Source organism: Aythya ferina (genome assembly GCF_964211825.1).
Source record: "Aythya ferina genome assembly, chromosome: 18".
In the NCBI taxonomy this organism is placed as follows: domain Eukaryota; kingdom Metazoa; phylum Chordata; class Aves; order Anseriformes; family Anatidae; genus Aythya; species Aythya ferina.
In genome coordinates, this window is record NC_140317.1 from 4,580,814 (window position 1) to 4,602,181 (window position 21,368).

At 50.7% G+C, this 21,368-nt stretch overlaps 2 protein-coding genes and 1 long non-coding RNA gene across 4 annotated transcripts; 1 reads left to right on the plus strand and 2 right to left on the minus strand.

Moving 5' to 3' along the window:
• Positions 1 to 2,365: 2,365 nt before the first annotated feature.
• Positions 2,366 to 9,837, minus strand: WBP2 (WW domain binding protein 2). The gene is made up of 8 exons (XM_084492129.1): positions 9,725 to 9,837; positions 8,865 to 8,973; positions 8,174 to 8,309; positions 6,469 to 6,561; positions 6,034 to 6,150; positions 5,692 to 5,814; positions 4,266 to 4,342; positions 2,366 to 3,984 (listed from the first exon to the last, which is right to left on the minus strand). The coding sequence occupies exons 1-8, from the start codon at positions 9,781 to 9,783 to the stop codon at positions 3,931 to 3,933; spliced, it is 768 nt and encodes a 255-aa protein (XP_084348255.1). The 5' UTR covers positions 9,784 to 9,837; the 3' UTR covers positions 2,366 to 3,930.
• On the plus strand, positions 8,958 to 13,594 carry LOC311420839. The gene is made up of 2 exons (XR_014684565.1): positions 8,958 to 9,241; positions 10,918 to 13,594. It is a non-coding gene; the product is annotated as an uncharacterized lncRNA (long non-coding RNA).
• TRIM47 (tripartite motif containing 47) lies at positions 12,007 to 20,750 on the minus strand. Of its 2 annotated transcripts, none has more exons than XM_084492122.1 (6): positions 19,911 to 20,750; positions 18,339 to 18,434; positions 18,018 to 18,248; positions 17,288 to 17,483; positions 16,571 to 16,642; positions 12,007 to 15,599 (listed from the first exon to the last, which is right to left on the minus strand). In XM_084492122.1, exons 1-6 carry the CDS (start codon positions 20,727 to 20,729, stop codon positions 14,974 to 14,976), a joined length of 2,040 nt encoding a protein of 679 aa, XP_084348248.1. In that variant the 5' UTR covers positions 20,730 to 20,750; the 3' UTR covers positions 12,007 to 14,973. The 2 variants fall into 2 exon arrangements, with proteins under 2 accessions (XP_084348248.1, XP_084348247.1); XM_084492121.1 differs by having other exon boundaries at positions 16,571 to 16,645; positions 19,911 to 20,749.
• Positions 20,751 to 21,368: the final 618 nt, after the last annotated feature.

The window sequence follows — 21,368 nt, forward strand, 5'->3', positions numbered from 1 at the left end:
AGGAGGGCCTGCTCTCTCCTTTGGCTGGAGGCCTTCCTGAGCAAGCAGGTGCAAGCCCCATCCGTCCAGGGCAAAGCCCTTCACCAGCCCCCAGGGGTTTCAGCAAGGCTTTCAGGTTCTGCAGCAGGACATCTGCAACCAGCACCTGCAGTTCCTGCAGTAACAGAGCTTTGCACAAGATCTCCAGGCACTTTAGAAATACCCAGTTTCACCACACCACAGCGAAGGAGGGAAATAGCCCCATACTCGGGGAGGGGAAGCAGGCCCAAAGGGCACGTGAGCGACTTCTCAAACAAAGATCCAACATCACATCCAGAAGACAATTGTATACGTACTGCCTATGCCAAAAGATTTACTAACACTAACTGTTCCCTGTGCCCTGCCTGTCTGTTCAAGGGCATAGTACCAGCCAAACGTTAGGATTTAATGGCTTGGATTTAGCTTTCATAGGACTGTGTTTCTGCCACATAACTGATGAATCACTCAAGCACAGATTAGATCTGGAGACATCCTCATGTACACTTCCTCCTGCCCTACTCCCATCTCCACTTCCAGAGCAGAAGACAACTTTCAGTACAACTTTTCTACTTTAGTACTTAAAATCTGGCCCTGTACATGGGCAGCGGGACCAAGTGATCCTTGAACCCCCTCTAAGCCCTTTACAAAGCTGAGCACTGCTCACTCTTCCCATCAGAGAGCTACCAGCAAGTGCTGATTACCCAAGACAAATCTGGGTTTTCAGGTTTTTATGAGCAAGGCACAGATTCTCACCAGCATCTAGCTGTCCAAAACCTGTGCCCTCCTAAATCGTGCAGCATCGCTCAACCTAACACCAGCACGAGCCATACTGCATGACTAGCCTGGCCTTTTGGCCCCCACAGCTTCAGCATCACCAAAACTTGCTTCAATCCTCACCATCTTGCTCCAAATGTACCAAGAAAACCACGATCAATCTCGGTTTTGACTTGCTCCTTCTCTCCTCCCTACAGACTATGCTGAGGTCTAGCATTCACTGACAAGCCACTGATTTAGCTCACTAACGTCACATTAAGGAGACAAGTACTTTATTTCTTCTAGCCTGATCCACCCACCCATTTATTTATTTTTTAAGGCAGCAAACATCGTGGTCTCCCTGCAGATCTTACCACTTGCCTGCCCTGATGGAAAAGACTCTGTTGGAGCCATGGAGCCAAGTTCTCATCCAAACAAGTAGCTAAATGTTTCTTCTCTCAAGCAGACTTGGTTGTGGAAGGAAACTAAAAATAATTAAACAAATAAAACTCGTGTTTGTGCTGACTGCTTGCATGAGAGCTGTACTGTAAGTGGTACTGGGCTAGAGACCTGGAGGCTTTGTACAAACTGTTTTCTAGGAATATCTGTCTGGGAGTAGAGAGTAAGTGGGACACAGATGTTTTGAAACAGAGTAGGAGCCCTAGAGTACAGAGTGGTTTGACAGAACCACAGCAGCAGCTTCCTGCAGTGTCTTACAGTAGGACTGATAATCATTCAAGAAATCTAGAATTGAAGTAATTTAATTCCCAAAACAGGATTTATTGCATTCTCCCTGGGCTGTAACATCTGTCTTAATATCTGTCTTAGTGCTTTCCTTCTCCGCCCACCTCTTGCTACGGAAAACAATCCCAAGTAGATGGGCCAGCCTAAAACAGTTAAAACTCAGTAAAACAGTTATGTGGGAGGACAAATATGATGTAGAAGAGCAGAATTTGGAAGATGTCCACACCAGCTGGGCCAAAACTTTGAGGTGGCTCCTTACAGCTCAGAAAAAGAACAAAGCCACGCAAAGTTTGGCTCCTGGTTTTCCAGGAAGAGCTACTGGGTAGAACCACACCACCTTAGAGAGTTCAGACCTAGCTGAACACAGCTGTCCAGACATCTCAGAACACTATTAAAAAAAAAAAAAAAAAAAAAAAAAAGAAGAAAAAAAAAGATAAAATCAGGGATTGTTGTCTGGTAATTAGAGACAGATTTTAGAGGCACTAATTTTTTGCTGTCTCCTAACTCTTTGCTCCTCAACAACTACTTTCAGCAATAGATCGCAAAGGATTACCAGGACAACTAGTCTGGAAAAACCAACAATCTTGGTAAAATGTTGAGCAGCTGCGTCACCAATTTACAACAGGATCCAGGAAATGGGCATTTGTAAAGATTTAACACCTGATTATCATTTCACAAAGCCCAATTCAAGAGAAGTCAAGTGACTAATGCCACCAATGACAAGCCAATGCAAGAAGAAAATCCCTGTGCCAAGCAATTTTGCTGTTTAAATTCCCTCTGCCCCCATCCAAAGCTACTAAGTCACTGCCAACTTTGCCCACTGAGACACACAAATTGAGACACACACTAATTTTTGAGCTGATTTCTCTTTACTTCACAGTCTCAGCAAAACAAATCTGCATTCAAAAGTCATTTCACATTAATATATTAATCAAACATCTTCAAAATAAATATATATTTTTTAAAATAACCATTTCTTTACATCACTGCAGTAGCAATTCTAGAAAAGTCAGTGCACAGAGAGTAGCAATTCCATTAATCACCTAGACTCAAATGAAAAGAAAACAAGAGGTGGACCGTTTTTCTCTCCAAGCAGGCTGCATGCAGTAAGTCTCAGCACTTCCCTAGCACATGATCTTTCTTCACACTTGCTGGGACGGATCTTCTCTCTCTCACAGATGCTGTCAGAAGTCAGTAAAATCTGATTTGTGCAAAGCTTTGTACAACGCAGTTTCACAACCTGGTTACTGCCCAGTCCTGCAGAGGTTCTGAGCACTACAGTCATTGCTAATGAGATCAAAGAATCAACGTCACGGCAGGAAAATGCTTGAACCCTCAGTCCAGGGAGCTGACATTCCAGTTACTGAGAAGTGAATTCACAGCTGATCCAGGAACACTAACAGCATTAAACAACATTCAACTGCTCAGTTATACCCAACAACTTATTCCACCTTTTTGCATATTCTCTCAAGTGCTTCCAGGGCAGAAGCAACTATTTTCTCCCTATTACCTATTAATTCACCAGTTAAACCACAGGATTAAGATGCTTCACTGGCCAAAAGGTGTAACTTGTGTTACAGCAGAGGAAAAAAAAAAAAAAAAAAGTGCATTAATGACTATAAAGACAATACCCAGGACTTAGTGATCTCAAACCCACATATCTAACTGGAAAAAAGAGACAACAGAAAATTAGTGTTCCCATATGATCTGTAACTAGTTAGATGCTACTAATCAGCCACGGGCAGTATGTTTTCCTAAAAGAAAAAAAAGGAAACTTGTCAGCATCACCATAGTGCACAGCAGGAAAACTTGGAGGGTTATCGGATTATTTGTCGCGATGGTTAGGAACAACTTATTTGAAAATAAGTTTAATAGATATCTGCTAAATTTAATAGATACCTATTTCCTCTGAGATTCCAAAGGTTCCTTTTGAAGCCCTTTCTTGGTAGGGGAGGGAAAAGTTGGATGTGACTCTCTGGGTTGAGAGGGATACCCAGAGACATCCCTGTGTCCAGAGATAGTCTTGGTAAAGTCAAGACCCCTCAACAACCTTGTTCCTACGTTATGAGCTTATTAATTATGAGTCTGGAGCAGGTGCTTACTCTAAAGAGGTACAATTTAAGGATGAAAGAAAACAGACAAAGGAAACTATCACAAAGACAATCTCCAGTTCTAGTGATGGCGTGCACAGGGAGAAGGGAATACTGTGGTAGGACGGCAAACCCTCAGAGCTCTACGAGGTACGAAGGCTGTTGAATTCTCTCCCCTTGCTCTGCACATATCTACCACTAAAGTCCAGGAAAGCCATGTGCCTTGAGGTAAGGCTCTACTCCTCAGTGTTATGGACCATGCCCCAAGATTCAGCCAAAATGGGAAGTAAGAAAGCGATGAGTCGCGGAGAAGTTCTGTGGTAGCTTATTGGTTTTTCTTATCCTCTGGTGGGAAGTACGGAGGAGGGGGTGGCTGGTCCTGAAGTAAAGACAATAAAAGAACATCAATTCATAGCTAAGGGAAACAAAACAAAACAATCGATTTAGACAAACTTTGTTGTGTCACTGAGAAAAAGAACTGCTAACACAACATGGTACTTTGGAACCTTTGCTACTTGTACATGATTGTGACTCTCTCATGAGCAGAAAACCCTTCCCAAAACTTGATTTTAGCATAGACCAGTTTCCTTGATGGAAACGTGGACTAGTTTTGCAGACAGCAAACACTCAAGCTGATAAAAAAATGATAGAGGAACTTACCGTGGGCATATAGACGTTATGTGGGTTGACTGGGTTGTAGTAAGCACTGGCAGCAGCTTCAGCAGCTTTCGCTTCAGCTGTCACGGAAACAGAAGTTACAAATTTGGTGACATACAAAGAAATTTTATAATCAAAACTCCACAGTCTTGGCCATTAACTGTTACTAAGTACCATCTTAGAAACCCTCAATTTCCAAAATAGCTGCAACATAAACACAACAACCAAGCATTAACTCTTCCAAATAGCAGATTCAGTTGCCACAGGACTGTCAAACGAGACGCAAAACAGACCGAGACTTAGTTTGGAAATGTCACCTGGAAGTTGCTTGTTAGCCCACATATAAACACTAACAGCTGTTTTGCCTGAATACAGACAATAACCCTTAAAAAGGCAGTCAACCAACCATCCTTCTCGGGAGTTGAAATACAAAACAAAAATCAGCACAAGTTTATAGCAGCTCAGAGGATTTACTTAGTAGGAGGTAATTTATGAAGACAATCCAGATCCTTTATTTCTGCGGAATATAAAAGTCCTGTACGCCCATCTGGATCCGTGCCATCTTCCAAATAATAGTTCAATGATGATGGGTTATTTATTCAAACCAGAGACCAGTTAAGCTTACTCAGATAAGTGTCCTTATCTATGAGAAATCTATGGTTCTGTCCAGCCACAAAAGCTAATTTCTCATTTTTTCCCACATGCAGACTGTTCAAAATCATGTTCCAAATCATTTTGATAAATCCAAAATGAATAAAAACAAGACTGACTTTTCCCCAGCTCCTTTCCATGATCTGTTCCTCAGTTCCAAATTGTTTAAGCAAAAGCAAACAGGTTAGAGGGAAATGGGAGAACAGGGAGCAGGTATCAGCAAAGGCATATTTGCTAACTAACACAGGCAAGAAACATCAACATCAATTGCAACGTCAATTTCTTTTTATTCACCTAACAGAGCAAGATTACCACAACAGAATCACAAGTGTTGGGTGGTTTTTTTGTTTGTTTTTTCTTGTCACAATGAGAATAAAGCCAATTGCAAACTATCTGCATTGGTGCAGATAGGCATTGGTGAGAACCAGGCTGGCCTCCACACTGAGCTGGATATACAAGGCTGAAGATTAGTGGAGCTCCCTAAGCCCCCCCCCTCTCTCCTGAACAATTATAACTTAAGTGAAGCTTCTAAGCTGACTCTGAGTTCCCCCGAGAGGTAAGACATGAAAGCCCAATGAGGGTAACAAAGCTACATGACTTTTCTGAGCAGTAACACTGATGCTCAACAGCCTCAGCCTTTTACACAATGACTCCTTATACATTTTTGCACAGCTGTTGTCAAGAAGCAGTGCCAGAGAACGTCTGCCCACTCCTCCCCAACACCAGTGCTAGGGACGTTATAAAGCAGCTGTGAGCTCATTCACCTCACAACTCTTACCTGCAGGAGTGGAAGGCAGATCAGGACCGCTGGTGGGGGGTTCCATGGGCCCCGGGTACGGTGGAGGGGGAAGCTGCATGTAACCCATATCTGCACCCCCAACAGGAGGGGGAGGATAAAACTCTGTCAGGAAAGGAGATAACACAGCAAAAGGCTTAACTCCTTTGGGTGGGTCACAGCACACAGCCAAAACCAGCCACAGGCAAATACACTGAGAAAGAAGTTGCACAAGGCATCAGATCCAATGTCAGAGATAATGTCAAATTAGTATTTCTAACCCTGTTTCAGTTATTCAAACTTTTGCTAACTAGAATAATCCCCGTTCTCAACCCTCAGACTTACCAGGAGGAGGTGGTGGGTATGGATAGCCCCCATTAGCTGCAGGTGGTGCAAAAGCATAGGATCCGTTGGGCATATAGGAATAGCCATAAGCTCCATTGGGCACTTCACCTCTGGAGGCTAAAGAAGTAAAGATAAATTCACCCCAACAGATCATCAAACCTGCATAACATGCAGACCAAGAACTACAACAAACTAAGAGTCCTCATCTGAAAAATAAATAAAATAAATAAAATAAGCTCCAATCCTATAAAAACACTGCTTGTTGCACGTGGAAAAAAAAAATGCTTTTTTTAAAGCAAAGTAAGTTGAAGATACAGCCTGACACACAGACTGGAATCCAACCTGTTCCGAATTAAAACTGCCACTGCTGTAAGATTAAGGCAAGGCCTCCCAAAACCACAAAACTAAGTGGCAGACACCACCAGGCTCCCATACCTTGGGATGCCACTTGCAGCATACGCTGTCCAAACTCGATAGCGCCCCCAGCTGAAAAAGTCATCTTGAACGTGGCAGATCCTTCCCAGCCACCTGCAGGGAGGAAAGACAGAATTCACAATTAAGGAGAAGCCATTTTGGTGCTATTTAGCTTCTGTGCTTTATCTACAGATGTCCTGTACGTAATTCTTTAAAGAGCTTATCCCAAATATCCAAGAGGAAACTGCAGATAAAGCAACAGAATTACCCTATTACCAGAAAATTTCACACGGGATGATATTTTCAGGTCAAGAGACACCTGAAAAAAAGCATCAATGGGGGAAGACGTTCAATAGCTTTCTGAAGTTGTGCCTGTTATCATACTGGCTGCCAACAGACCAAGCTATCAGAAGTGCTGGATTTACTCTAGCTTTGTATAAGATTAGTGCAGAAGACAGGGATTTTGTTAATCCTGTTTGCTAGAAGGCTTTTGCAACTACACCTAACTGTCAGCTATAAATTAGTTTGGGAGTTCGAGTGCCCAGTGAAGCAAAGAGCTTAATGAAAAACATGGACCATGTAAATCCATTAAGTCCATAGGAAATATATCAAGACAGGATAATTAAAAAAATAAATTAGCAACATCTCATATTACAGGCTAAAAAAGAAAAACATGCACAGCCCACGGTCCCAACAATGCCTCAAAGCAGTAGCTGTGTCAGTGCTGAAACGTGTAGATTAAAGAACCTTTTGAGGTAAACCAGACTCTCGTGGCTGTTAAAGCAACATCCTCATTAAAGGAGACAGCCTCTGGGGAAAACTCGCAGAGATTTTAGCTGAAGCAGTTTGCCTTTCACACAGTTTACAGTGTTTGTCCTTACTGCTCGGCCTTTCTCTCACGCTGGACGGTCCCGTTGTGCTCCCATACAGAAGCTGTAATGCTGATTTCAGGGTAATAGACTGAAGTCTCCTAAGCACTGCACTGTGATTGCAGTGACACAGCTAATAAAATAAATCAGGCTGGGGATGAAAAAGAGTTTACTGATCTACACCTTGGTAAAAAGCAGAAGTACAAGAGAGTGATTAAAAAAAAATAATAATTGAGAATAAGTCTACCAGAATCTTCCAATTGAACATAATATGAAAGTTTGAAACTGCCACTTGAAGATTCCCTAATGTCAAGATAGTTCATTCTTTTCCAAGCACGTGGCATTTTACTTCCAAGATGCACTACAGCAGTAACACGCTTTTCCTTGAATTTCACAGGAAACGATGGAGAGCAGTGCTCTGGAGATCGGCACCTCAAAACCCCACATAGATCCAGAAAGGATCAGGCCTGTTTGTCATAGGATCTGGACACAGAACTAAGAAATAAGCCCAAGTGACCAAAGCTAAACGAGCTAAAGCTAAGGCTCTGTTTTGCCATCGCAGCCTGCTCTCTGCTCTGATGTTTACTCAGTGAGATCACTTGGTTGACTGAACTCAGGATTTTGTACAGAGGGCAAGAATGAGATCAGTTCCAGAACAGATCTGTTCATTGTCACTGTGCAGACAGCAGACAAGGGGAATATTTTTAGCTGCTGGTTTCAAAGAGAAAAACGCATTTTAGCAGTACTGTAAGAACCCATGTGGTCAGTATACAAGTTTGGGTTACACTACATAGTTATTTCACTAAAAATTATACATCCTGTATCTTAGTTTAACTGCGTATCAGTACCATACATACCTCCCGCCTCTGCTTTCACTGTACCCTTGATATAATTTGCTCCAAAGACGGGTTGCTTAATTTCACAATCTTTCAACAAATAAAAGGCCATCCCAAAAGACTGCATAGCATCCTTTCCCTTCGATACAAAGATAACCTAAAAAAAGAAAGTAACATTACAAAGGGTGTTTAAAGCAAACAGGAAACGCAGCCCCAATTCATTATCTGAAGAGACTTCTCGATGGACTGAAGCTGCTTCCCACACTTAAAGATCCTTGTCATTTCTGCAAGCCCTAAGCTACACGGAACAGTCACAAGGGTAAACTGAAGCCTCAAGGCAATAAAGCCATCCAGAAAGATTACACTTGCTAAGATAATACTCCTCTCAATTTCTAGAGAACTTGCTGCTCCGCACAGCTATGATTTAGTAGCTGAACTGTTGCATTCAGCATTTCCAGACCACTGCTAATTTCCAATTCTGAAGCTGCCTAATGGACTAAATAGCTGCTTGTACAAGAAGTAATCAGATTTATTATCTTTTGACGAATAGACAGGACACGCAATGTATTCATAATGCTCCCCAGAGGGAGAGGATGAGCCATACTTCAAGGAGTAGTAGATTATCCTGACTTTCATGCGTGGAGAGCATTTAAATACAGAACCATGAAGAACATTTATCTCCTCACGCAAGATAAAGCCTTTTACTACTTACTCTGTAGGGAGTCAAGAAAACACTCCCTTTCTTGGTCCCTTTGAAGGCATCTGGCATGGGCTCGATATCACTGAAGGTGATTTCTACGTGGTCATAGGTCATCAAAACGCTGCGAACAAGACAGGAGAAGAGACACGGTGTTACAGTTCAGACAGAAGTGCAAAATGCACACAGCTTAGGGACCTGCCACAGCTGGGTGTGACTTCAGGTCAGTGCTGAGCAGACACAGATCGTTCTGCTGGCACTTTTTGTCGTTACTGTTGGCTGCAGCAACTTCAGCAGCGCTGGCTGCTCGCTCCCAGCCCTGGGCTCCTTCCTCAGCACACGGGCACAGCCAGGCAGCGCATCCAGTCAGTCAAACTGACCAGGACCTCAAAGTAAGTTTATTTATTTATTTATTTATTATTTATTATTTATTACGTTCTGGCGCCCCACCACCACCACCCCAAAGCAGGGGCCGCTGAGGCAGGCGCTGCTCAGCCTGGGTTATGCAATGAGGCTGAGGAAGGTCCAAAGCCACGGCTGGGGCACCTCAGGCACAAGAAGGGGGTTGGGAGGAGCCGCGTCCCCTCCCTGGCCTTCAGATACCGGGGGGGCGCCACCACCGGGGCTGCCCCCCCCCCTTTTATCCAGCCCCCCCCCTCCACGCACCAGCCCGGCACCGAAAGGGTTAACCCCCCCCCCCGCCCCATACACAAAATGGCGGGGGGTGCGCGAGCCCCCCCCCGCACCACGTGACCCCTCTGGCCCCGCCCCTCTCGCCCCCTCCCCTCCCGTCCCGTCCCCACCGGACCCCCCGAGGGGAGGGGGGAGGAAGGGTGCCATGGCCGCCCCCCGGGGCCGTGAGGGGCTCCCTTCACCTCTCGCTGTTGTTGATGATGACGCCGCCGCCCTCCGAGTGGTTCCTGTTCAGCGCCATGGCCGCAGCCGAACGCCGCCGCCGCTTCGCAGCCTCCGGCCCGCTCTGCGCATGCGCGGCTGGCGGAGCTATCGGCGGGGTGGGTCTCCGCCGCGCGCGGGGCATGATGGGAGTTGTAGTCTCGCGCCCCCCCCGGCGCCATGTTTCACCCCCCACCCCTCCAATAAATAAATAAAAAATTAAAAATCTGATTTGGGAGTCATGGCTCCCGGCCCGGTTACTGAGCGCTGTGAGGGGTGCTCCCACCCCTCTTCTGCCCAGAATCGCATCCCGCAGCTGCACTCACCACTTCCATCCTCCCCCACAAAACCCCCTGGGGCCCACCCGCCACAGCCTCACCATCCCCGAGGAGCCCTCCGCAATTAGCAGCCAGCGTTAATTTACTGAGCCACAGCCAGCTGCTGAGATTGTATTAAATTTTCTGTTTTCTAGACATAACAGGAGGGATAATCCAAAGAGCTGGTCTCCTTTTCAGGAGACCTCCTAAACATGTTTACAAACCCATTAATCATCTGATTACACGGCCCTCTGACCATATATAATAAAATTATTTAAGTTATTTGGAGCCTGCCTCATTTGGCAGCAGTTTTCCCAGCTTCCTATTTTAGTCCATGCCACACCGCTCACAGAGAAAGCAAGGGGAGTTTGCCCAGCACCCTGACAGCTTTCAAATCCGCTTGTATTTTCTTGTGGTTTGCACGTCTTTTTTTTTGGAAGACGTTTCCGGGCCAGCCCACTAGTGGCTGAAATGCTTTTCCTAGCAGGCTATCCAGTTTTGCACGCAAGTTCTTTTTTTTTTTTTTTTGTACAAAAACCATGCAACCACAAGCGATTTTAATGGTCTTTGGAAGCCTCTCCCAGGGAAAAGCCCATAAGTAAAAGAAACAGAGACAAAATTGGGCTTTCACTGGTTGGTCAGGGCAGAATTCAGGTGTTCAGAATAAAAATCGCACAAATCTAGTGGTACTATTCCTAAAGTGAGGCTTAGTCCCTTTAATAGCAAATAGGCTTGCTTGGTTTCCATCATTCTTTTAATTCACGCTTGATTTCATACACCTGCAAACAGACTTTTGTCCAATATTGGATCCAAACCATGCTTTGGGTTCCTAAAATTACCCCCTTATATTTGCACAGGTTACTCTGGAAGGACTGAACAGTCACCCTACAAGACAGCACCCTGTCTGCCTGGCAGAAATCTGGGTACAGGAAAATATCCGTGGTGTTAGCATAGCTTTAGGCTGGGTATTATCTGCTGCTCCAGCTGAGCAAGCAGGAGTTAGCTCTTAAAAAATAATAACAATAATAATAAAAAATATGATTGCATAATTTCATTAAAAGGGCTCCTCATATTATAATGCACAAATATACATTAAGAACATATACTATCCAAAATTTTATCTTTTTACATGGATTTGAGCTTTTCCCTGCAGTGCTTACAGCCCAGCCCCCTCCAGCTCTTTCTGAGTGCCTGGGAATCAGCTGGGGTAGGGGAAAAACGAGAAACACCACACAATGGAAGTCAGATTAGAATAAATGCAGTGACACAATCTGCACAGTTCCTGGCAAGAAAAGCACAAGTTTGTGCTTTTCATATCCGCTTTTTCAATAAGTTGTAAGTTTCCCTTTTAAGAAATGGTTATAACAAACAGCCTCGATTCCTCTCCTATTAAAGTCAGTAGCAGACATTCACGCAGCTTCCACCACAGCTCCCAGCTGAAGCACTGCCACCTCTCATGAACTAATGCTTGCTCAGTGATGTTCTTCTCATAGCTCCAGCTGACATTTGCTATTAAGAAACTCAGCCTTCATTTAAAAAAAAAAGTGCTGGCATGCATGGGAAGCTCTGAACCTCCTTGTTACATGGAAAACCTTGGAAATTTATACCCAGATGAAAACACTAAGGAAAAAAACGCCTAACCTGTTCCTTTCAACATTGTTATTTCTAAGTCGAGGACAGGGGTATAAAAGAGGCAAGGAGGGAATTGAGACATCCATTGTTTTGAACTGCCCAGAACTGACAATATTGCTGTTGGATTCCAGGATTCTTCCGCTCCTTTTGTACTCCAGCAATAAAAATGTGTATTTGGCACAAACCCCTCAGACACTCTTGGAAAATAAAATCGCTGCGATTTGATGCCAGATGTACAGGACACGGAAAATATAAACAGGGGATAATAGGACAACTTCAGTGGTTTGGTATTTAAAGGAGAGACAACCCAGAGCTATGTTTGTGTAACATTTAATGGCAAATCATAGTCTCCACCAACATTATATTATTCTGTTACAGTTTCTTCACACACTGTAAAAGACACTACAGTAACTGTATATTTAAAAATCCTAATTAAAAAGAGAAACACTCTGTGACAGCAAAAATAACTCAAGGGAGCATGGAAAGGCTGTTTAAATTGCAAAGTGCTATCTATCTAAACTCACCACATGCTGTGTTTATCCTTTCATTTACAGCAAAAAAAAATCAGAAATCCAAGGCTGGTATAGTGCACATTTCCTAATCATTCCAGTTTACACCCCAAATTATTGGCAACACAAAGCAAACTCTGGTCCAACACCCTGGAGGGATAGCCCCCATCTTAAATCGGTCAGAATTTGCTTTATGCCCTAAACCATCAGGATTTATAGCACTTCCAACTAGGATAAAAAACAGCAGCAGGAAGGAGAGGGTTTGATAACACTTTCCAAACACACTGCATCTACAGGAGCTCTCCAAACCCTCTGGAAAGCTGCACGTCAGCACCCCAGCTATGGAGGCAGACAAGAATTAAGCGACTCGGCCCCCGCCGAAGCAGAAGCAGAGCCCAGGCTCCTGACGCGTCCTCCTGTGGCTGCAGGGATGGAAAGGGAAAAGTGTTGGATCCCTGCAAGCCGTCTCAAACCTTCAAGGAGCAGAGGCTCACGTCTTTGCGTTGGGCAACACAGGGAAGGGAGGGATCGTGGCTCAAGCGCGCCGTTCCCCCAGGGAGCCATCAATCCGCCCACGGCCAAACGAAATGGGGCAAAGGCCCAGATCCACTGTATTTACTCTGGCAAAACTCCTCGCTGCAAATGGTGGGAGTTTTGCCTGAATAAATGACATTTGGGGCCCAGCCTGAGCCAAGACATCAGCCCATATGTGAGATCTCTTCCCACAGGCGTGCAGCACAGATCAAGGTTACCTTCCTCTTCCTCCTAGCACATCACCAAGCACAGGCTACCGCACGTCTCCAGCCTTCTTATCTGGCAAGGCATTTCTGACACGAAATGCTCTCTGCTGCTAACAAAACAGCACCGATGCCTGCGCTGTGTCACCGCTGACACCTCGTGCAAAGGCTGTTTTGCAGGAGGGAAACTGGCACGAGCACAACAAAGCGTTTTCGAGGTAGGAGCTCAGGACATGAGGAGTGAATTCCCATGGGGGCCCCATTCCCGCTGGCCGTGACAATTTCATCCTGAAAAGGGGAAATCGGGGAAATTCCCTTCATTCACGGGAAGACCTACACCCCACTTCCCACCGCCTGCAGCATTTCAGGAGGAGCGGAGAAGGAGCAGTTTCAGGCACATCCCAGCGGTCCCCTCTGTGCACCAGTGCTCCAGCCCTGCCCTGGGGACGGGGAGGCTGCATTCAGAGCCCTCAGCCCAGAAATCTGAGAGCTGACAGCAGTGGCTGTTTGCTGGGACCTCTGCCCATGCCAGCGGGAGCTGGCAGCATGGGTAAAGGAGCTCTTCAAGCCTCATTGGTTAGGTAAACGTGGCTAGAACTTTTAAACCTCTTGGCTTTGTGGCTGCCTTTTTTTTCCCCCCGTGTTCACTTTTTTTCCCTGTCTCCCTTTGAATATACCACTATCATTTCCAGCTTATCCTTTGGGGAATACATATATATATATATTTATTGTATATTTAGCTAAGTGGGACATTTTCCATCCCTGTTGACTATTGGTGTGTCATCACTGACTCATTCACGCCAGCAAAGAATCTGGCCCAGTATATTTTCTCTGTAGGTATATATTACACAGCATTACGATTCTGTAAAGCAAGCTTCAGGAGGTAGGTAGCCAACTAATCCCAGAAAAAATAAACTTGGAGGAAGGCAGGGCGGGCTGAGACAGGAGCCGCACTGTGCCGCCTCTGTAACGTCTTCAGGGCAGAGCTGGAAAAGCTCCTTTAGGACACACGAATGGGCATTTTGCCTCTCAGCCTGAAGTTTCCACCTTTCCCAGAAGGGACACTGTCTTGAGAGTAGTTTTTGTTAATTGTTACTTATTCCCAGAGTTTAAAGCGCCACTTAATAACTAACTTTACCTTTTATTGATGCACTCTCTCACAGCTCTCCCTAAGACACACTGTTTGCCCCTGGGAATACTCACAGCACCTCTTTGTGACTTGAAAAGCTCTCTAAGCTACGGGGTACATTTACAGCTCAAGTGTGCCCAGGGTACTTGAAGAATTGGGAGTTCAACAGTGTTAAACTCCCCTAAAATAGCAGGGTCCTCAAAAAAGGGAGGGGAAATTTGACTGTAAGGCTTCTGAAAGCAGTTCCCCAAGAATGCGTTTACTGAAAACACATCCTCAAAACTGATCTGGGCTGCTCCTTTTGTTTCTCAAGGCAGGACCTGTGCTGGCATTCCTCTCCTTTCCCAGCCGGGATGTTTGGCCGTGGTGGAGAACAGCCCGGGCGCTCCAGCACACGCGGGACCGCGGCTTTTCCACAGCATCCCAAAGCCGGGGGAAGGCAGAGATCTGTGCTTCCCATTTGTGGCACTGATGGGTGTCGAGCCCCGCGGGGAGAGGCTTTGGGCTTCACCCCATCCACGCCGGGCTTGCTGCTGCAAAGGCACTTCAGGAAGCAGCGTGCAGGCAGTGCTGAGCCCACGCTAGGAAAAGTGGCGGAGACACACAAGGCACAAAGCAGGGACCCACACGAATCGCTGGGTGGCGTGAGCAAGTAGGGAGGAGAGGGAGCGGGCAGCCCAGCACCCCGACACGGCCTGGTGATGGAACTCAGGCTGACGGTTCCACTTGGAGATCTTGAAGGTGTTTCCCAACTGAGGTGGCTCGATTCTGCGATGTAGTGGCACTTCTGAGCAAGGTGCTGCGGCGAGAGAGGACCACCACAACCCTGGACACACACAGAGGGAAGCGATGCCGGTGGCCTGCTGCAGGAGAGACCCTCCTGGGCTTTCCCGTCCCTCGGGGAAGTTACCGGCGCTTGAGCACCGAAACGCAATCCTTCTTCAGTGGCCCAATCTGCAGGTGGGCATCAACGCTCTCCAGGAAGAAGGCCGGCTTCAGCTTTAACGAGAACAGAGAGGAGAAGTAGTAGTTGATCTTGTTCTGGAAGGGGTTTACCTGAGTCTTCCCCAAAGGGGAGTACTTGAGCTGCCGCAGGCACGTCATCTTGGAGTCCTTGACTCCGTAGAAGGTCAGAGCCTTCTCCGAATACTCCAGGAAGACCCCGATCGTGTGGAAAAATGGCTGCTGGATGACAGACTCAAAGCCACAAAACCAGGCCACGTAGTTCTGTCCGTTCCACTGCAGGCAGCAGGACTTCTCGTTGCGCCCCAGGCGGCAGCGGTTGTAGGCTTCGCGGGTGTTGAAGTCCTCAGTGACGACACCGATGCTCACCCAGCCGTCGATGATCTCCACCTCCCAGTAGTAGTTGCCCCGGTTCATGAGGTTCACACCCAGCACTTGCTCGCAGTTGATGAAGCGGATTGGGCTCTCTGGGTAAGGGATGGCGCTAAGCACCCTCTTGGCTCCTTTGGTGCCAAAGAGCTGGATGAATTTGTCGGCCGTGTCGCTGTCCAGGTCAATGATGAAGGCAACTGTGCAGGGCAGGAAGAAGACACAAGGATGACGAGGGAGAAAATCCCCCCAGCCCTCCCTGCTCTGATCCTCTGCTCCAGCGTTCAGCAATTCCCCTGCTCCTTTCCGACCCCAAGCAGCTCATTTTCTGCAGCACCCTTAAGCCATCACCCTGTCCTCTTGGTTTTAAATACCATGGCTGATTTCAGCTGGTGAGGATAAGGGGCTCAAAACTGTGGCATTCCCATGCCCAGGGTGAACACAGCTTACTGGGCAGAGGAGAGAGCAGACAGGCTGCAAAATGAGCCCAACCATGTTATCAGACATCCAAGAATCCACCTGACAGACTGGTGATTGGAACATCCCACATGACAGCAGGCTTCGGGCAACCACGGAGAGCACAGGAGAGCTTTGCCTCCCTTCCTCATCTGCCCCCAGTGAGGCTCTCTGATCTCCTGCCCTCTTCCAGACCTTCCTCTTCCTCGCCCCGCCGTCACCCGCTCACCCAGCGCCCCAGCAGAGCAGCCCTGGGCTGCGGCCCCTTTGCCCCCAGCTTCCTCAATTCACACGCCTCTCCCACGTGATCCTTCCACCAAACCTTCCCTGCCTCACCACAACTCCTTGCACAGCCCCAAATCGCCCCTCCGTGCCCACTGCTGCCCTGCGGCCAACAAGGCAGAGGCACAAAACCCCGATCTAATTTAACCAAGGATCCAATTCACCCAGGGCTGGAAGGCAGCCGAAATTACACGCCTACAGCTCCCCTGGCAGCTGCTCTGGCAGAACCGCCAGGGAAAAAAAAAATCACCTAAACGGATTAGGGCCGTTGTCAGGAAAGCGAGGAGACTTCCCCGTTAGCTGAGCAATATTTCCTCTGGCGCACGGCAGCAGGGCCAGCGCCTGCCCGGTGAGCGGGATGGAGCTGGCGGGGAGAGGAGCGAGGGGAGATGGGCCATGGCAACAAGTGTCAAAGCAAAAGGCCACCGCTTACATTTCAGGAAGTAATCCCGGCTCTCCAGGCAGGCGGGATTGTTCGGCTTGTCTGGAAACCGTGACTCGGTCACTGCTGCAAAGAAATAAAAGGGATGGAAGGGGTTTGCCACCAGTAAAAGTGCTGCTGCCACCGCCAAGGGTGTTACTGAAGCGTCACCCCGAGCTGTGGCCATGTCTCCAACTCTCCCTGCGGGATCAGACCCAGGAAAGGACAGAGGCCACTTTTGCCACCCCAGGAGGACAGGCAGGGGGGCAAGGAACCGGCTGCGATTCCCACAGGAAAACGAGGGACAGGAGGGAGCTCAGCCCGGATGGGAACGCAGCCAGGGAGAGTCCCAAACCTCCAGCCACCGTGGTTTCCCACCCCTGGCAGCCCTGGGAGACCACAGCCCGCCCGATGAGGGGATCTCCTGTCCCAGAAGAAACGGTCCCCTTTCACAGGAGGCCTCTTTGGCCACTCGCCCCCTCCCGCAGGGCCCTGCCTAACTCCCAGGCTGTTTGTTGCCTCTCAAGTCTCTGGTCTCCGTGGAAAAATTCATAAAACCTCAAGGAGGAGGCGTTAGCACAGGCAACGATTGTGCAACCGGGCCTGAGAGAGGGGCCAGCGCTTCCAGGAGCCCCCGAGCCCGCAGCCATCTCCCGGCCATGGGGGGAAAGCACACGTTTGGGTGCCCTGCACAGCACCCGTGGGCAGAGGGGCTGGGCGGGCACAAACCTTCCTCCGTCTCCTGCAAATTCAGCCCGTCGACGCCTTTCCCCTGCAAGCCTTTCCACTGCTTTTTGCAGACCGCCGACAGCATGTCCTTCACGGCGCACACGGCCTGGGTGCACTTGGTGAAGTTGAGCTCGTTCTGGAAGCTCGGAGCCGGGGAGAGGTTGTCTTCCATGGCTATTTTTAAGGCTTGAAACTCCTGAGCCAAAAAGACAGAATTTCAGGAGGTTTCAAACGCGCCGAAGTTGCCTCTTGTTCCGCAACCCCACCCTGCCCCAGAGGATTTGGGAACTGGCAGCTCGCAGGACTTGGCCCGAAATCAGGCTTGCAGAAGGGAGGAGAGCCTGGCCACGTGTTCCTGGAGCCTTCTCTTCGCTCCCTTTCAAAGCTGGGCTCCAACTGTGCCCGTCTCCTCCCCAAAAGGTCTCTCCTGGCCAGGGTGGGTGCAGGATGGGGCAGTGGGGCACCCCAACCTCTGCCTCTGCGACCCCACACCTGGGTACTGAGCCTGGCCAACACATCAGCTTCTCCTGAGGCCTGGAGAAGGAGGGAGGTGGTGGAGGAAAAAGCTTTGGCAGCCCGCTCCTGCAGCGGCAGGATGCTGCAAACAGGGAGGAGACCCTGCAGCCTCCCATCTCGGGGCTGCCAGCACCCAGCTCCGCATGAAACGAAACCAAAACCAACAGACAGCATCTTCAGCTCCTTCCCCTCACCGCCATCCCCACCCAGGCACCTGGAGGAAGTAGACGGTGTCCTTGCTGGGGACGTTCTGCAGGTTTTGCTTGCACTGGGCCAGCTTGGCTCGCCTCTCCTCCTTCCAGCGGAGGTCGAGCTCGACCTCCCCCAGCATGGAGCGCTCCCCGTCCTCGATGAAGCCGGCCACCTCCTTCTGGAAGGTCGCCAGGACCTCAGAGGCTTCTGCAAAGAGCTTCTCCACCCGCTCCTTCTCCTTCATGGCGACACCCTGAGCACGGGGAGAGAGGGGTTGGTGTCACAGGGAGCGGGAGGGGAGCCCCCCGGTCCCCTGCTAACGGAGCGGGGCCATCGTGGTCACCTTAATGAGCTCCACCATCTTCTTGGTCTGTGTGATGGTGACGGCCAGCTCCTCCAGCTCGTTCTCCACATTGCTGAGGAATTTGGCTTGCTGGGCCTGCAGGCACAAAGGGTGAGCGCTGAGCTCTGTGCCCTGCTCAGAGCCCAGCAATAAACCCTGCCAATCCGCAGCCCACACGACTTCGCTTTTGGGCATCAGGTGAAGGGTGCAAGGAGATCATGAGTTATTTTCCCCATTTCCTCCTTCTGGAACCTTCTAAACCCATCCGACCTGCAAGTCTCTCTTCTCACTTGATTACTTCTAGCAAAACTGTCAACTGGGCTGCAAAACGCAGTGCCCACCTCCATGCTCCCTGCTGCCCTCTCAGCTTGAAACAACAAACCAGGGATTCGAAAGCAAAATTGCGCTCGTTCCCAGGCAGTGATTGCAGTGAGCACCAATAAGCTGCACGGCCAAGGCTGGAAAAAGCCACTTGGGACGGGTGCAGAAACCAAGAGGCAGCCATGGAGCACCCTGGCCCCTGGAAATTTCTTATAAAAGGAAAGCAAAACAGCTCGGGAGCACAGGGTGCTGTTTTACTGCAAAGGAAGCACCGTCCGAACACGGCGTTTCCTGGCGGGCTATTGTTAGCACCAGCCCGTTACCCATCACGGGGACAGGTCCCTTGGGTGCCAGCAGAGCATCGCACCCTTTGCTGGGTCTGTTCTCCCCCAGAGCTTGGTCCCTGCAGCGTTCACGCCTAGAGAGCCGGGGCAGCCGCCCTCCCTGTCCCCCATTCCCACCCCGCAGACAGCGGTGACGGAGGCGACGCTGAGCAGCGCCCGTCTTGGTCCAGCAGCTCCGAGGAGCTGGGATCATGCGTGCTTTCTATTTTAAGGCCCCTATGACTAATCAGAAGGGTTTCCCCGCAGCCCCAAGAGCCCACGAAGGAGCAGGAGCTGGCTCGGGGCTGCCACTGAGTGTCTGCGTCCCAAGTTCACACCTGGGATGAGCAAACCCCCCGAGGTCCCTGAGGTCCCTGATGCCACCATGCCGCCAGCTCCATCGCCCTGTGCCCAGGCCTCATGCTGGGAGCCCCGGGGGTGTTTGTGGGTGCGAATCTGGGAGGTGACTCAGCCGCATCTGGGAATGGGAGTGACGGAAAAAAACCCCGCTGCCAAAAGGCGCAGCACAAAGGGCTCATGGAGCGGGAGCTGAGGCCGGGCAGGGAGCCAGCGCGCGGGGAAAGACCTCCTTGATGGAGCTGTGGGAACGAGACAGAGAGGGCGGGCACCCCATTGGGGCGGCAGGGCTGGGGAGATCCCACGTGCCCGTGTCCCCCAAACCCAAAGGGACAACGGGATCAGTCAGCCCACCCCACATCCCACGGGGCACCCCGCCGGCACGCACCCCACACCGGGACGAGGTGGGAACAAGGTTCAAGGCCCACCCCATGCATGGCACCCCGCTGCGATTCCATCCCCGCCGCACCCACAGCACCACCACCCACCCCTCGCCGTGCACCCAGCGCCCACCCTCGCCCCGTTACATCCCCCCAGGCCCCCCCACATCCCCCCGCATCCCCCCACGCACCTCCTTGAGCTCCCGCTCCCGCTCGAGGGGCACCACGTCGTGGGCTCGGTGCTCGTGGGCGCGGCAGCGGGGGCACACGCAGGTTTGCTCGGCTCGGCAGAAGCCGTCGAAGGGCTGCAGGTGGCGGGGGCAAAGCCCTTCCTCCAGCCTCCGGAGGGGAGCGACCAGGCGGTGGGCTCGGAAAGCCGGGGACCGGCGGTGGGGCTCCAGGTGCGCCCCGCAGAAGGACGCCAGGCACACCAGGCACGAGCGAGCCGCCGCCGCCCGAGCCCCCTCGGGGCACACGTCGCACAAAACCCCCTCCTCCCCTTCCTCCTCGTCCTCCTCTTCCTCTTTCTTCTCCTCTTTCTCCTCTCCCCTCTCCGGCTGCTCCTCCTCGGCTCCCGGCGCCATCGGCGGGCTGGGGGCGGTGTGAGGGGGGGAGCCGGCACCGGGTGGGCTCGGGTTTGGGCTCGCCTCGACGGGGGGGGACGCGGGGCCGGCAGCCCCCAGCAGCGGCAGGACCTCGCACAGGGCTCGGTTCTTGCGGAGCCGCAGAGCCGCCGGGAAGGGCTCCTGGCACAGCGGGCAGCGAGCAGCCGCCGCCCCGCCCGCCGCCGCCCCGCCGTCGGGGGGGCCCGTCCTCCCCCGGAGCTTCCCCAAGCAACCCTGGCAGAAATTGTGCCCGCACGGCACCGTCACCGGATCCTTCAGGATATCCAAGCAGATGGGGCAACCGAAAGGACCGTCGGGCAAACCCGGCACGGCCAGCGCTAGCCTCAACGCCGCCGAGGTGGCGGCGGAGGGGACCGCCCGGCTGCTCCCGGCGGTGGCCTCCATCCCTGCTCGCCCCCGCGGCCCCAACAGCGGTTGTGGGGCGGGAGGGAGGGAGGGAACCGAGCTCCGCCCGCCCGCTCCGCCTCCTGCCCGCCGTCGGGGAGCCCCGGCCCCCGCCGCTCTCGGCTCCTCCGGGCGCTGCTGCGCACCCCGGGGCCGGGAGGGGGGCACCGGGAGCCCCCCTCGGGCAGAGATCGCGTCCCCGAGTCCGTGTCCGGGGATGGGGAAGGGCAGCCGGGGGCCTGGTCCTCCGGGACACTGAGGAGCTGGGAGGGAGCTGGTGGGGATGGGGTGGGATGGGGATGGGGTTTGGACAGGGATAGGGAAGGGAATAGGGGTGGGAATGGGACGGGGATAGGGTGGGCATGGGGATGGGATGGGATGGAGAAGGGGTGGAATAGGGATGGGAATGGGACAGGGATGGGTTTGGGACGGGACAGGGAGGCAGCAAAGTGCTTTCAGTCGGCAGAGCTGCCCGCTAGACACAGGGTGACCCCCACAGAGGCCGTTTTTCATCTTGGATAAGCTCCCAGGTCCACACCAGCTCACCCAAGGACAGGGCCGGGAGGTGCAGGGGGAAGGAGGGAGCGCAGAGAGCCGAGCCCCGTCTGCCCCCGAAGGCAGCGATTCCTCCTCCAGGCT